The sequence below is a fragment of the Prionailurus viverrinus genome, chromosome E2 (assembly GCF_022837055.1).
Source record: "Prionailurus viverrinus isolate Anna chromosome E2, UM_Priviv_1.0, whole genome shotgun sequence".
In the NCBI taxonomy this organism is placed as follows: Eukaryota; Metazoa; Chordata; class Mammalia; order Carnivora; family Felidae; genus Prionailurus; species Prionailurus viverrinus.
This window is the reverse complement of record NC_062575.1, coordinates 17,748,766-17,762,443: the sequence shown is the minus strand read 5'-3', so window position 1 is coordinate 17,762,443 and position 13,678 is coordinate 17,748,766. Positions and strand designations below refer to the sequence as shown.

Sequence of the window (13,678 nt, the reverse complement as noted above, 5' to 3'; positions counted from 1 at the left end):
CTGACAGTAGAGGTGGAGAGAAATATTTGAACCTGGGAATATTTTAATGGTAGAACCAACAGGCATTATTGACGGATTGATGTGGGGTGGGAGGGAGAAAGGAGAAGGAGGGATGAGCCCCAGGATTTTGGCCTGAGCCACTGGTTGGAAGGAGCTGTCATTAACTGAGATGCGAAAGGCTGAGAAGCACATTCGTGGGGGAAGGGGGGATATCAGAAGATCGGTTTTGCCAGTAGACAGAGGGTCTGAGGTTCGAGGGTCTGAGGTTTGTAGCAGACATACCGATATGGGACGCTCAACAAATAGATGGTATTTAAAGCCATGAGACCAGTGAAATAACCAGTAGATGGGTAACGCCTGAGCCATGGGACACCCTTATGTTAGAGGGTGAGGAGGGGAAAAGGAGCCCGCAAAGGGGCTGAGCAGGAGCAGCAGGCCAGGCGGGTGGAAAATCAGGCAGGTGTGACTTCTGGAACCAAGGGAAGGAAGCATGTCAAGGAAGAGAGTGATGGATCCATCAGGTCACGTGAGACGAGGACTGAGAATTCACTACCAGATTTAATAACATGGAGCTCTAGTCTTGAGAACTCGATAAGGGTAGTTTCAGTATTGTATTCCCGTATTCCACCATTCCAGTATCATATTGCCATATGCTCCCTGGAACTTTTCAGGGGATTCCACTGCTGTTCCATATGTAAGATTGAAGTAAAATGCTTGTTACAGACCAGTCCAGAAAAAAAAACCCAAAAACAGAAAACTAATCACTTACAAATTTTTTGGACTAGATGTATCTTACAAATAAGGCAGATTATTTTGTTTTGGGCTAACATCTTGAGGCACAAAATGATTTGACCTTAGCTATGGAAAATGTCAAAATCATTGTGACTTCACAGTGGCCACATTTCATCCTCACGTAAAGGGCTTCCATTCTTGGAGTCATGCACTGTTTTAAGGCTGAAGAGCTCTTCAGGATTGGAAGTTCGGAGGAGAGATCAGAAACAAAAAAAATGAGAGAAGGTATTAATGATGTTGAATAGAATAGGAATTTCAGTGTTTTTGCAGTAGCAGTTCTCAGGGGTGGTCCTTCTACCTCTGGCGGCCCCTTGAGAGTTACAGGGTTTTGCAAGATCAAAATTGTTTTCATTACAACTTTCTTTGCCTTTTTCCTCTGTGATCACATACGCACGGATGGTGCAAAAGCAAAGGTGGGTAGAGCTGTTGTGGCCGTAGCTTGAATCCGGGCAGTGGCAGGCCTCTCAGCTGTTGTCACCGTATTCCTCAGTGGGGCATACTGGGTGAAAGAGAAGAAAACAGTTAGTTGCACTTAAGAATGTACTTGATGGAGCAGTAAAAGTTACTAATTTTATTAAGTCTTGACTCGTATGCGTGTCTTTTTAAATATTCTCTTTGATGAAATGGAAACTATGCTCAAGGCGCTTCTGCGTTCTGAACCATAATGGTTGCCTTGAGAAAAAGCACTTTTGTGAGTGTTTGAATTGAGAGCTGAGTTCGTTGCTTTTTTTGTGAAATACTATTTTCACTTAACTGAAGTTACTCGATTTGGGTGTTTGGCAGACATTTTTGTGAAGATGAATGAAGTGAGCCTGTCACTTGAAGGAAAACAGCTCACAGCATTTGTTGCCAATGATAAAATATGAGTTTTGAAGTGAAAAGTAGAATTTTGGAACACATATCTACCACTAAGAGCTTGACAGTTTCCCAATACTTAAAGATCTGTCTGATGATATCACTGGTGACATTTCACAAATGTGCTGTTTTTGGATAGTGTATAATGAAATGTGTCAACATTTGGAATATCTACATAGCTCAGTGAACCAATATTTTTCAAATGACAAAGGACGCTATTACAAAATCGTATACGATTAAGAGATCCATTCCAAATGCAAGATAGACTTATACCTCTAGCCAAGATGGAGTGAGGTAGTGAAGCACACCCCACATGTGCTTTTTGGCCATTTGTATATCCTTTTTTTTGAACACTTTTTTTTTCAATTGAAAATTTTTTTGATGTTTATTTTTGAGAGAGACAGACATACAGTGCAAGTGGAGGAGGGGCAGAGAGAGGGAGACACAGAATCCGAAGCAGGCTCCGGGCTCTGAGCTGTCAGCCCAGAGCCTGATGTGGGGCTCAGACTCACGAACCGTGAGATCATGACCCGAGCCAAAGCCGGACGCTCAACCGACTGAGCCACCCAGGCGCCCCAGGAGCCCCCTTTTTTGAACACTTTTAATGTTTATTTTTGAGCGAGCGAGAGAGAGCATGAATACGTGTGTGTGTGCATGTGGGGGAGGGGCAGAGAGAGAGGGAGACCAAGGATCCAAAGTGGGCTCCTCGCTGACAGCAGAGACCCCCATGTGGGGCTTGAATTCAAGAACCATGAGATCATAACCTGAGCCAAAATTGGATACTCAACCGACTGAGCCACCCAGGTGCCCCTGTATATCTTTTTTGAAGAAATGTCTATTCACATCTTTTGCTGATTTAAAAAATTGGTTTACTTTGGGGCACCTCGGTTGGTTGAGCGTCTGACTTTGACTCAGGTCATGATCTTATGGTTTGTGAGTTTGAGCTCTGCATGGGGCTCTCTGCTGTCAGCACAGAGCCCACTTTGGATCCTTTATCCCCCTCTCTCTCTGCCCCTCACCTGCTTGTGCTCTCTCTCTCTCAAGAAATGAATAAACATTAAAAAATTAAAAATGGGTTAAAAAATTGGATTTTTAGAAAAACGTATTTATTGTGAAAGAGAGCGAGCATCCGTATGCACTTGTGAGTGAGTGGGAGAGGGGCAGAGGGAGAGGGAGAGAGAATCCCAAGTGGGCTCCATGCCCAGCCCTGAGCCTGATGCAGGGCTTGATCTCATGAAATGTGAAATCAAGAGTCGGATGCTTAACCAACTGAGCCACCGGATGCCTCCCTTTTTTTTTTTTTTCTTTTTTTCTCAGAGAGAGCGAGCGAGTGAGCAGGGGAGAGGGCAGAGGGAAAGAGAAAGAGAGAATCCCAAGCAGGCTCCACACTTGGCACATGAGCCCAGTGCAGGGCTCAATCCCACGATCCTGGGACCATGGTCTGAGCTGATGTTAAGAGTTGGATGCTCAACTGACTGTGCCACCCAGCCCCCCCCCCCCTTTTTTTTTATATTGTTGAACTGTGACTCTTTTTTTGAAGGTGTTACTTAGGCTGTCTCCTGTACGTGTTGGTTTAGTAGTCCTGTGTCCTTCCTGGGCTAGCCAAGATCCATCTAGGCCCGTAGTCGTTACAAGCCAAACGCCACCGTGACAGAAGTAACACCAAGTTGCTTGGATATTTATATTTTCTGGACTTCATATCTTTACATTCACATATTAAAATTAATACAGTTCCCAGTGTCTTACCAGGTACTCTGCAAACCTACTGCTGTGCTTGCCTTGCAGTTTTCTGGTGATGACATGGCATCTGCCAGTTCCAGCCGCGCAGGAGTGGCTCTGCCTTTTGAGAAGTCTCAACTTACTCTGAAAGGTGAGTGGCGCCATGCGAGGGGTTTGCCCTTTGAGGTCTTAAACACGTCCGGGGCTCTCCATCTCGCCCGGTGGGAGCTGAAGACCCCTCATGATATGACCCCACCCCCACTCCCACTCCTCATCTCTTGTTACTTTTCCACATGTGCTCGGCTATAGCCACACGGGCCTCTTTGCTCTCTGTTGAAGGTGCTGGGCATGCTACCCCCTCTGAGTGTTTGTACCTGCTGTTCCCTCTGAGTGAAATACTTTGGGGCCAGATGTCTACCTGCTTTGCTTCCTTACTTTCTAGAGGTCTTTTTTTTGTTCTTAATGGGCCAAATTCTTTTTTTTTTTAAGTTTATTTTTGAGAGAGACAGAGACAGCACGCCTGGGGGAGGGGCAGAGAGAGATTGGAAGACAGAGAATCCCAAGCAGGCTCCACACTGTCAGCATGGAGCCTGATGCAGGGCTCGAGCCCATGAAACCGTGAGGTCAAGACCTGAGCCGAAAACCAGGAGTCAGACGCTTAACCATCTGAGCCACCCAAGTGCCCCTGTAGGTCTTTACTCAAAAGTCACCTTCTTCAAAAGGCCTTCCTGATTCCCCCAGATGCAGCCTCCCCCTCCCCCAACTCCCTCATATCTGTCCTCTTCACTACTGTAGATTTGTCTTCTTAGCTTTGTCACCATTTAACGCAGTACATATATTTATTTCCTTCGTTAACTGTCTCCTTCAATAGAATATAAACACCACAAACACAGGGATATTTGTCTGTCTTGGTTACTTCTGATACCGCAGTGATTGGAACAGTGCTGGAAATATTGGGTTGCCAGTGAATATTGCTTGAATGACAGAATGTAGCTTTGGTAGCCTTAGGTCTGCAGAAGAGCCCTGGGAGATGCCTGGGGACGGGGGAAACAGCACTTGGTATCAGCACTCAGGCCTCTCAGAGGCACAGTCATTTGGAGGCAAAATTGTGTCATCTTTTTTTTTTTAAATTTTTTTCAATGTTTATTTATTTGTGGGACAGAGAGAGACAGAGCATGAACGGGGGAGGGGCAGAGAGAGAGGGAGACACAGAATCGGAAACAGGCTCCAGGCTCCGAGCCATCAGCCCAGAGCCTCACGCGGGGCTCGAACCCACGGACCGCGAGATCGTGACCTGGCTGAAGTCGGACGCTTAACCGACTGCGCCACCCAGGCGCCCCATTGTGTCATCTTTTTTTTAATGGTTATTTTTGAAATGTAAGTGTCACTCATTTATTTAATCTATTCACATACTTTAAAATTGTTTCCTTTCCTCCGGCTCCTCAGTGCCCCTGATTGGAGGAAACTAACATTACCAGTTTCTTGTGGTAGTATTACACATACAGACATATCAAAGGGGATGTAGTTTTGTGATTTTGAGAGCCGTGTTGCCTTCCTTGGAAGGAGTATTCTTCTCGCAGTGGATGAGAGTGGCTATTTCCCTACATCTTTACCAACACAATGTGTTGTCAGACCTTTTTTCTCTTTGCCAGTCTGATTGGTAAAGATAACTTTGTCAGCATAGTTTTATTTCACATTTCTTTAAGTTATAAATGATGTTTAGCATCTTACCATATATTTAAGGGAAACTTGTATTTCCTTTTCTGTGGATTGTGTGTTCATGTCCTCTGCCTGTTTCTTATTTACTTATGGATTAAAAAAAAAAGTCTTGATACATTTTCATCATTTTTCTTGATGTCTCCATGGCTGTTCTAGGTCTTTGGAGGGGGGAGAAGCGTTAGAGTGAACTTGATAGAGCTTTGAACTTGCGACTTTAGCTTTTACTACCTTGTCTAGTAATTAGCAAGCCTAGATTAAAACAGAAGTATGTCCATGGAGCCTGGTGACATAATGAAGTCCCTGTTTTGGGGCCTTATTATTCAGGAACACATAGTGACTTGTAAAGGTTTCTCTGTTTGCCTTTCCTCATTGTGAAATTTTTTGCTCGCGTGGAAAGAGCTAACTTGATAATACAGGTGCATCTCATTATATGTGCATTTAACCTATAGGGAGTCTATAATGCCACTTAGGCAAATGGTTAGGGAGAAAGAAAAAAAGAGAAATGACAAAATAAATGGTGTGGGTGGTTCCTCCTCTGTTGTGTTTCACTGATAGAGCCTCTAGTGTAATTTGGGAGATGTGACTATGCTGTTCCCTCCCTTGTGCATCTCTGTAATGCAGTCCTAGAGTTTTAAGATACATTTTAAAAATATATCAAGGCCCTTAACCATAAGCGACCTATTTTATCTGATATTTAACTTAAGAAGCACTGAGAAACTAAATACTAAAAAACAGCACAACATGGCTTCAACTGGCCTTTGGGAATCTACAGAAAGACCATCTATCAGACTCTATTTTGTGCCTTCCTGAGAGCTTTTCAAGGGTATAATTTTGGCCTTTTGTGATTTTCCCCCCTTGTTTGTTAACTTTAAAGGCTAAATCCCATGTGAAGATGTGAAATTGGCATTTATATTTCATCGAACAGTAAATAAATTTTCCAGATAAACCTGCTCGTATGTTGAGACCTTTATTTTGGCTTGTGTTTTAAGAACAAGAGACATTCAGAGGCACCTGGGTGGCTCAGTTGGTTGAGTGCCCAACTTTGGCATAGGTCATGATCTCGTGGTTGGTGAGTTCGAGCGCCACGTCAGGCTCACTGCTATCAGCATTGAGCCTGCTTTGGATCCTCTGTCCCCCTCTCTCTGCCCCTCCCCGGTTCATTCTCTCTCTCTCTCAAAAATAGAAATAAACATTAAAAAAAGAAACATTCAGGGGCGCCTGGGTGGCGCAGTCGGTTAGGTGTCTGACTTCAGCCAGGTCACCATCTCGCGGTCCGTGGGTTCGAGCCCCACGTCGGGCTCTGGGCTGATGGCTCAGAGCCTGGAGCCTGTTTCCGATTCTGTGTCTCCCTCTCTCTCTGCCCCTCCCCCGTTCATGCTCTGTCTCTCTCTGTCCCAAAAATAAATAAACGTTGAAAAAAAATTAAAAAAAAAAAAAAAAGAAACATTCAAAATATCACCCCCCTGATTAATTATATGTTACAAAGGGGAAAATGTATCTTTACAGTGGAGTCACCTGACAGACCCCACATTAACCAAGGGATCAAACTTAGCATCCACAATAGGAGGACAACCTAGTGTGCATGGTGAGAAGTTTGCAATGTAACCTGTGTAGTATTCTTGACAAAAATGTTTAATGTGAATCTCACCACGAGGAAAACAATTTAAGAAATACAGGCTTTGGTGCATTCAATGAGAGAGCTGGTGGAAGTCTTTAAAAAGCATTGTCATGGACAAAGAAGGGGGAGCACTGTAGATTTTAAAAGATTAAGGAGCCAGCGACCAAATGCAATTTGCTCATCTCAGTTGGATCCTGGATTGGGGGAAACCAGCTATAACAACATGTTTGGAACAGTTGGGGAAATTTGGATATGTGACGAGTATCAAATGATAGGAGTGACTAAATTTGTTAAGGTATAATAATGGTGGTGTGGTTAGGTGGGAGAATGTCTTTTTCTCTTTCCTATGCCCAGCATGGGGCTCAAACTCATGACCTTGAGGTCAGGGGTTGCATGTTCTACCAACTGAGCCAGCCAGGAGACCCTCCTTATTATTATAATTTTTTTAATTGAAGTATAGTTAACCTACTGTGTTCTGTTCGTTTCAGGTGTACAGCATATAGAACATCCTTACTTGTATGAATTGCGTTCTGGAAGTATTTAGGGCTGATCAGTCTTGATGTCTACAACTTACTTTCAAGTGGTTTACCAAAAAAGTTTGTGGATATATGCCCACTCATGCACATATATAGACATAGACGTCACATGTCTGTATCCCGTGCTGTCCAATAAGATAGCCACTACAGCCACATAGAAATTTTTACATTGATTAAAGTTAAATTTAAAATGCAAATCCTCAGTCATACTAGCCATGTTAATGGCTTTGTAGCCACATGTATCTCATGGCATTGCATTGGACTGTGCTGGCATAGAACTTTTTGCTTATCATTGAAGATTTTTTTTTTTTAATGTTTATTTATTTAGTTTTGAGAGAGAGAGAGCAAGCACGAGTGGGGGAGTAGCAGAGAGAGAGGGAGACAGAGGATCTGAAGCAGGCTCTGCGCTAACAGCAGAGAGCCCCATGTGGGGCTTGAACTCCTAAACCATGAGATCGTGACCTGAGCCGAAGTTGGACACTCAACCCACTGGGTCACCCAGGTGCCCCTTATCACTGATATTTTCTTGAATGGCACTGACACAGGCACACACATAGAAAGAGAAAGAAGCAAAGGTGGCCAGTTGGCAGTTGCTGCACAGTATACAAGTATTAGTTGTCCTATTCTTTCACCTTTTCTGGAAACTGAAAACTTCAAGATAAAACTACCAATATGTGATCCGAGATTGGGTCCTGGACAGACCAGGGGGGGAAAAAAGTTTCTTTTCTCTTTTGCTATAATGGACACTGATAGGATATTTAACAAAATTTAAATAAGGTCTGTACATTAGATCATAGTTTTAAAGGATGTTAAATTTCGCTATGTTGATAATTATACTGTGGTATTGTCAGAAAATGTCTTTGTTCTTGGAAATATGCACTGAAGTATTTAGAAGAAAGGGGGCACAGCATCTGAAACTCACTCTCAAAGTTTCAAAAACAAATGTGAATGTGTACGAGAGGGAGTCGGGGTAGAGAAAGAATAATAAATCAAATATAGTGAAAAGTTAATATTTGGTGACCCTTAGGTGAAGGGTTTATAGGAATTCTTGGTATTTTTGAAGACCAAAACCAAAACCAAAACAAAACAAACAAACAAAAATACTTAGGGACAAAACTAGAGGGGCAAAAAAGGAAACACCATGGCAGAGTTCAGAGAATTGGCCGGGAGCTGGGAGACTTGGTTCCCAGCTTAGCTTTTGCCTCGGACTCCGTGATTTTGGATACGTTATTTCCCCTCTCTGAACCTTAGTTGCCCAACTTTTAAATGAAGGGCTTGAACTTGTTGATTTCAAAGAAACTGTCCAGCTCAAAATGATAGGACTAGAAGGGTCTGGGTGCAGAGCTATGCTCACACCACTAGGTGGCCTCAGTTAACCTTGGTCTGTGTGAAAAGTATTTCGGTTTTCTACTCTGGACCACATTTCCCGCCACCACAACCTGTTTTTTCCCAGTACCATCCCTTGTTGCTTCTGAATCTTAGCCACAGCTTTTGCTGTTGTTGTTGTTTGCCTTGCTCTCTCCTGTTCTTTTGGGCCGGGAGAAGACAGGCATTGTTAAAAGAATCCAGAGTTAGGTTTGTCCTTTGTCAAGTTGTGGACCCTTACAGGGCTCTGTAAGGGAATCTTGATGGAGGGGAGCTCAGTCTTGCCATCATAGGTAAGAAATGCCAGTCCTATGCTCTGATTTGGGGCATGGGATAGAGGACATCTTGGATGTGTTCCATCCCAGTGACCTGGAGTTTCCATTGTGGCTGATGTGTGCCATAAGAGACACCTGTCTGGCCCTGGGTGTATGGATACTTGTTTAGCCTGGCTTGCTGCTACCAAATAAACATCAGAAATGCTGCCACATCAAGGATACAAATAGAACAGGAAATGCAGATGGCTGACAAGCACATAGAAAAAACATTGACCCTCACTAGTAATCGAAGAACAGCAGTAGAACAGATACGCAGAATCTGGTAACGATGTATAGCATGGTGTGGTGTCAGGTTGCCTGGGTGCACATCCTGGTTTGAAGCTCCCTGGCTATGTTTTCTGGGGCAATGACCTAACTTCCCCAAGCCTGCTTCCTCTTGGTTGAGATGGGGGTGGTGATATATTCCCTGCCCCATGGGTTTGTTTAAAGGATGGAGTTAGATGATGTGTGCACAGCATCGTGTCTGTAACAAGTGCTCATTAAATTTTACGTAATTTGTATGTTTTTTTTAATCTATCTGATTTGCAAAAAGCAAAAAAAAAAAAAACCTTAATACTCAATGCTATGGTGGTGAAATGAATATATTCATCTACGTGGGTTTATCCTTTTGGCAAAGGAATTAAACTGTTTTGGGAACTTTAAAAAATATTCAGATCATTTGGAGGAAATGCATGCAAATCTATATATTCATGATGATTTTCCCAGAGTGAAAAATTGAAAGCAGTCTTTTCAGCATTGAAAGAATAGTTAACTAAATTGTGGCATGTCTGTACAATGGGCTCGTATTGCAGCCATTTAAAATTGAGAAGAGTTCTTAAAGAATTGGGGGCGTAAGAGATGAAAGTCTGGATTTGCCAACATCTTAATGATAATTATCCCAGAGTTTTCAGGTTAGGAGTGCTTCTTTTCTTAAGCTTCATTTTAAAAAAAAAAATTTGTTGAGCATCAGAAAGAAACCAAAACTTACTTTTTAAACGTAACAGCAGAAAAGAGCAAGAACATCTGCCACAGGGGGGCAGCTGGGAGCCCTCTGACTCATCTTTGACTTTTCTTTCCTGTCCAGTGGTGTCAGCAAAGCCCAAGGTGCATAATCGTCAACCTCGAATTAACTCATTTGTGGAGGTGGCAGTGGATGGACTCCCCAGTGAGACCAAGAAGACTGGGAAGCGAATTGGGAGCTCGGAGCTTCTCTGGAATGAGATCATCATTTTGTAAGAGAAAGTCCCTTCTCTTCTCAGTAACATGGGAGAAAGAGAGAAGGCTCTCCAAGGGGGTTGTGGGAGATCCAGGTTTCCTGTGAGGCCTCAAACTCTTCTGCCTTTGGTACCCAAGGCGCCTCTCTTCAGGTGTTTCTACATCATTGAGCTCACAGAGCACTCATTATTAGCTAGATGGTTACAGGGCCAGCTTTGTGGGGGAAAGGGTGTACGTGAACATCTTCCTGTTTGAGGTCCCCCCCCGCCAAGATGTCAGCAGTATAGTTGATCTGTTTTCTTCTCAGCTGTAGGAGTGACCAGTATGCTTGGATGTGATGAATCAAGTATTTGTTTTCCAGGAATGTCACGGCCCAGAGTCATTTAGATTTGAAGGTTTGGAGCTGCCATACTTTGAGAAATGAGCTGCTAGGCACCGCCTCTGTCAACCTCTCCAATGTCCTGAAGAACAATGGGGGCAAAAGTACGTATGATGACGGGGTGGCCGACATGATTCATCTGTGGGGGGTGGGAGAAGAATTCAGAAGGCTTGGATTTCTCTCACACACCACGGACAGACCCGGTGATGCAGTTTCCTCCAGGACCAGGGGCTGTGGGGACTCTGTTCCCCATAGACGCTGCCCGTGGAGTTTTAGGAAGGCGAGAGCTCTTCTCTGCCTTCACTGTGGGATTCAGCCTTTTTTGTCCTCGGGCTCTAGCGCTGGGATGCAGTGATGTGTCGCCTTGATCCTTTCTCAAGGATGAATGCTTTCCCTCTGCCTCTGCCTCTCTTTTCCCAATCCCGGAGACATGTGACATTTTGAATCAAACTGTCAAATGCCTGCACCCCAAATCATTACTTTCCTAGTCTGAGTCCTTGAATGGAACAAAGAAGCTGCGTGTGTTTGTGTGTTTGTGTGTTTGTGTGGAGGGGGGAATGGTGTTACACGTAGTGCCTTGTGCTTAGTAGGCACTCAGTGAACGTTTACTGGATGTTGAAATGTGCTGGAAGCTGTGTCTTAATTATTCAGGGTGCCTCTGCTGCATGGAAATCTAAACCCTAACGTCTATTTATTGCTGCTTGTGGTCAGTGGCATAACCCGTGGCTGTGGTATCTGGACCCTCCCTCATAAAGGCCTCTATTGAGAGCGGTACCATATGTGGGGAGGGAACGCCATGGAAAGAAAGGCTCCTTTTTCTCTTGATGTCTGCTGTCTAGAAAATATTTTCTGAAAGTGGAGTTAGCTTAAGAGGGATGTGGGGGTGGGGAGTGTTGAGTCCCGGGTGAGCGCTGCGTGGATTCAAAAGTCTTTTCTTTCTGACAGGCCGCTCGAGTGGTGTTTGAGGTTCCCCTGGTCTTTCCCTTTCTGCCAGGCACCCAGAGATGTGGGGAGCCTGCCGCAGCTTCAGAAATTGCTTAAAACCAGGAATACGCCTCTATTTTAGTTCTGCAGGGAGCTCCCTGATGGTTTCTCTTCTGAGTCTGTCTTTATTTTCTCAAACTCTAGCCTGCCTTTTATAATTTGATTATCGAGGAGGGTTATATTTATCATGTCTTTTGGAGATACACTTGTGGACATTGTCACGTTAGGATCAGCAGCCAATGAGTGTCCTTTCTTTTCTTCTTCATTTGTTCTGTCAACATACCTTTGCTTTTGATTGTAAAAGTAATTGTAGCCAAACTGGAAATTACACACAAGCGCACAGACGTACAAAGAAAATAAAATTCTCCTGTAAACCACAGTGCTTAGTGATAATTGCTAACATTTTGATATGTATTTTTCTGAGCCTTTTTTTCCTGTTGCACATGTATATCTTTAAGACATCCGTGAAACAAAATCGTGACCATACAACAGCATATTATTTTACAACATATTATTTTAGATTTTTTCTCTTTAAAATGTATTAGTATATCTTTTTTTATTTAAACATTTTTTTAATGTTTGTTTTTGAGAGAGGAAGAGAGCATGTGTGTGCTAGCAGGGGAGGGGGACAGAGAGAGGTAGAGAGAGGATCCCAAGCAGTTTCCGTGCTATCAGCGCAGAGCCGGACGTGGGGCTCGAACTCAAGAACCATGAAATCATGACCTGAGCCAAAGTCAGACACCCAACTGACTGAGCCACCCAGGTGCCCCTCTTTTTTTTGTTCTAAAGTTGTTTATTATTATTATTTTTTGGTAATCTCTATACTCAATGTGGGGCTCAAACCTATGACCACAGGATCAAGAGCCGCATGCTCTTCTGACTGAGCCAGTCAGGTGCCCCTCAGTAGATCTTTATTTACTTACTTATTTTTTTCTAATTGTGATAAAAGGCACGTAACATAAAATTTACCGTCTTAACCATTCGTAAGTGTGCCGTGTAGTGGCAATTGAGTACACGCTTGTTGTGCAAGCATCACTGCCATTCATTTTCAGAACTTTGTTTATAAATGTTTATTTTTGACAGAGAGAGAGTGCATACATGCACGCATGAGCAGGGGAGGGGCAGAGAGAGAGAGGGAGACAGAGGATCTGAAGCAGGCTCTGCGCTGAGAGCAGAGAGCCCACTAAGGGGCTTGAACCCCTGAACTGTGAAATCATGACCTGAGCCGAAGTCAGACACTTAACCTACTGAGCCACCCAGGTGCCTCATCTTCAGAACTTTAAACTCAAACTCTCTACCCACTGCACAGTTCATTTCTCCTCTTCCCTCCACCCCACCCACAGTTCTACTTTTTCTATGCATCTGACTAGCTACCTCAATTGGGTGAAAGCATACAGTATTTGCCCTTTTATATCTGGCTTACTGTACTCGGCATAAGGTCCTCAAGGCACCTCCAAGCTGTAGCATGTATTGGAATCTCGCTTCTTATTAAGGCCAAATAATATTCTGTCCTATGTGCATACCTCGTTTTGTTATCCATCCACCTGTCCAGAAACACTTGGGCTGCTCCCACCTTTTGCCTGTTGTAAATGGTGCTGTTATGAATCCGAGCGTACAAATACCTGTTCAAGTTCCTGCTTTCAGTTCTTTTGGATCTGTGCCTGAGAAGCAGAATTGATGTGTCATATGGTAATTCTTTGTTTAATTTTTTGAGGAACGGGTATACTGTTTTCCATAGCTGCTATACCGTAAAATATATTGATACGGCTTTAATTATTCTTCCAAAATGTACTTTTTAATGACTGCCTAGTAGTAGTTTCTCAGGTGGTTGTGTGGAAATTTAAGTTTGGATACTGTGGTAGTTTTAAGTATCTTACAGTCATAAATAATGCTATGGTAAATATATGTAAGTATATATATATATATATATATATGTAAGTATATATATATGTGTGTGTGTGTATATATATATATATACATATATATAAATCTTTGTGTCCATTGCTGATAGTTTACTTGTCATAAATTACTGAAGATGAGGGTGGCTGGGTGGTTCATTTCATTGAGCGTCTGACTCTTGATTTTGGCTCAGGTCATGATCCCAGGGTCACGGGATCGAGTCCCGCATTGGACTCTGCACGGAGCGTGGAGTCTGCTTAAGATTCTTTCTTTGTCTCCCTCT

At 43.3% G+C, this 13,678-nt stretch overlaps 1 protein-coding gene across 1 annotated transcript in view; it reads left to right on the top strand.

Annotated features, from left to right (window-relative positions):
• Positions 1-13,678, top strand: part of WWP2 (WW domain containing E3 ubiquitin protein ligase 2) — a 150,281-nt gene that overhangs the window by 21,707 nt on the left and 114,896 nt on the right. The window contains exons 2-4 of the mRNA XM_047835907.1: positions 3,433-3,517; positions 10,003-10,150; positions 10,495-10,616. Of these exons, the coding sequence (XP_047691863.1) occupies positions 3,448-3,517; positions 10,003-10,150; positions 10,495-10,616 (340 nt within the window). The 5' untranslated portion in view covers positions 3,433-3,447. The remainder of the gene's footprint in view (positions 1-3,432; positions 3,518-10,002; positions 10,151-10,494; positions 10,617-13,678) is intronic.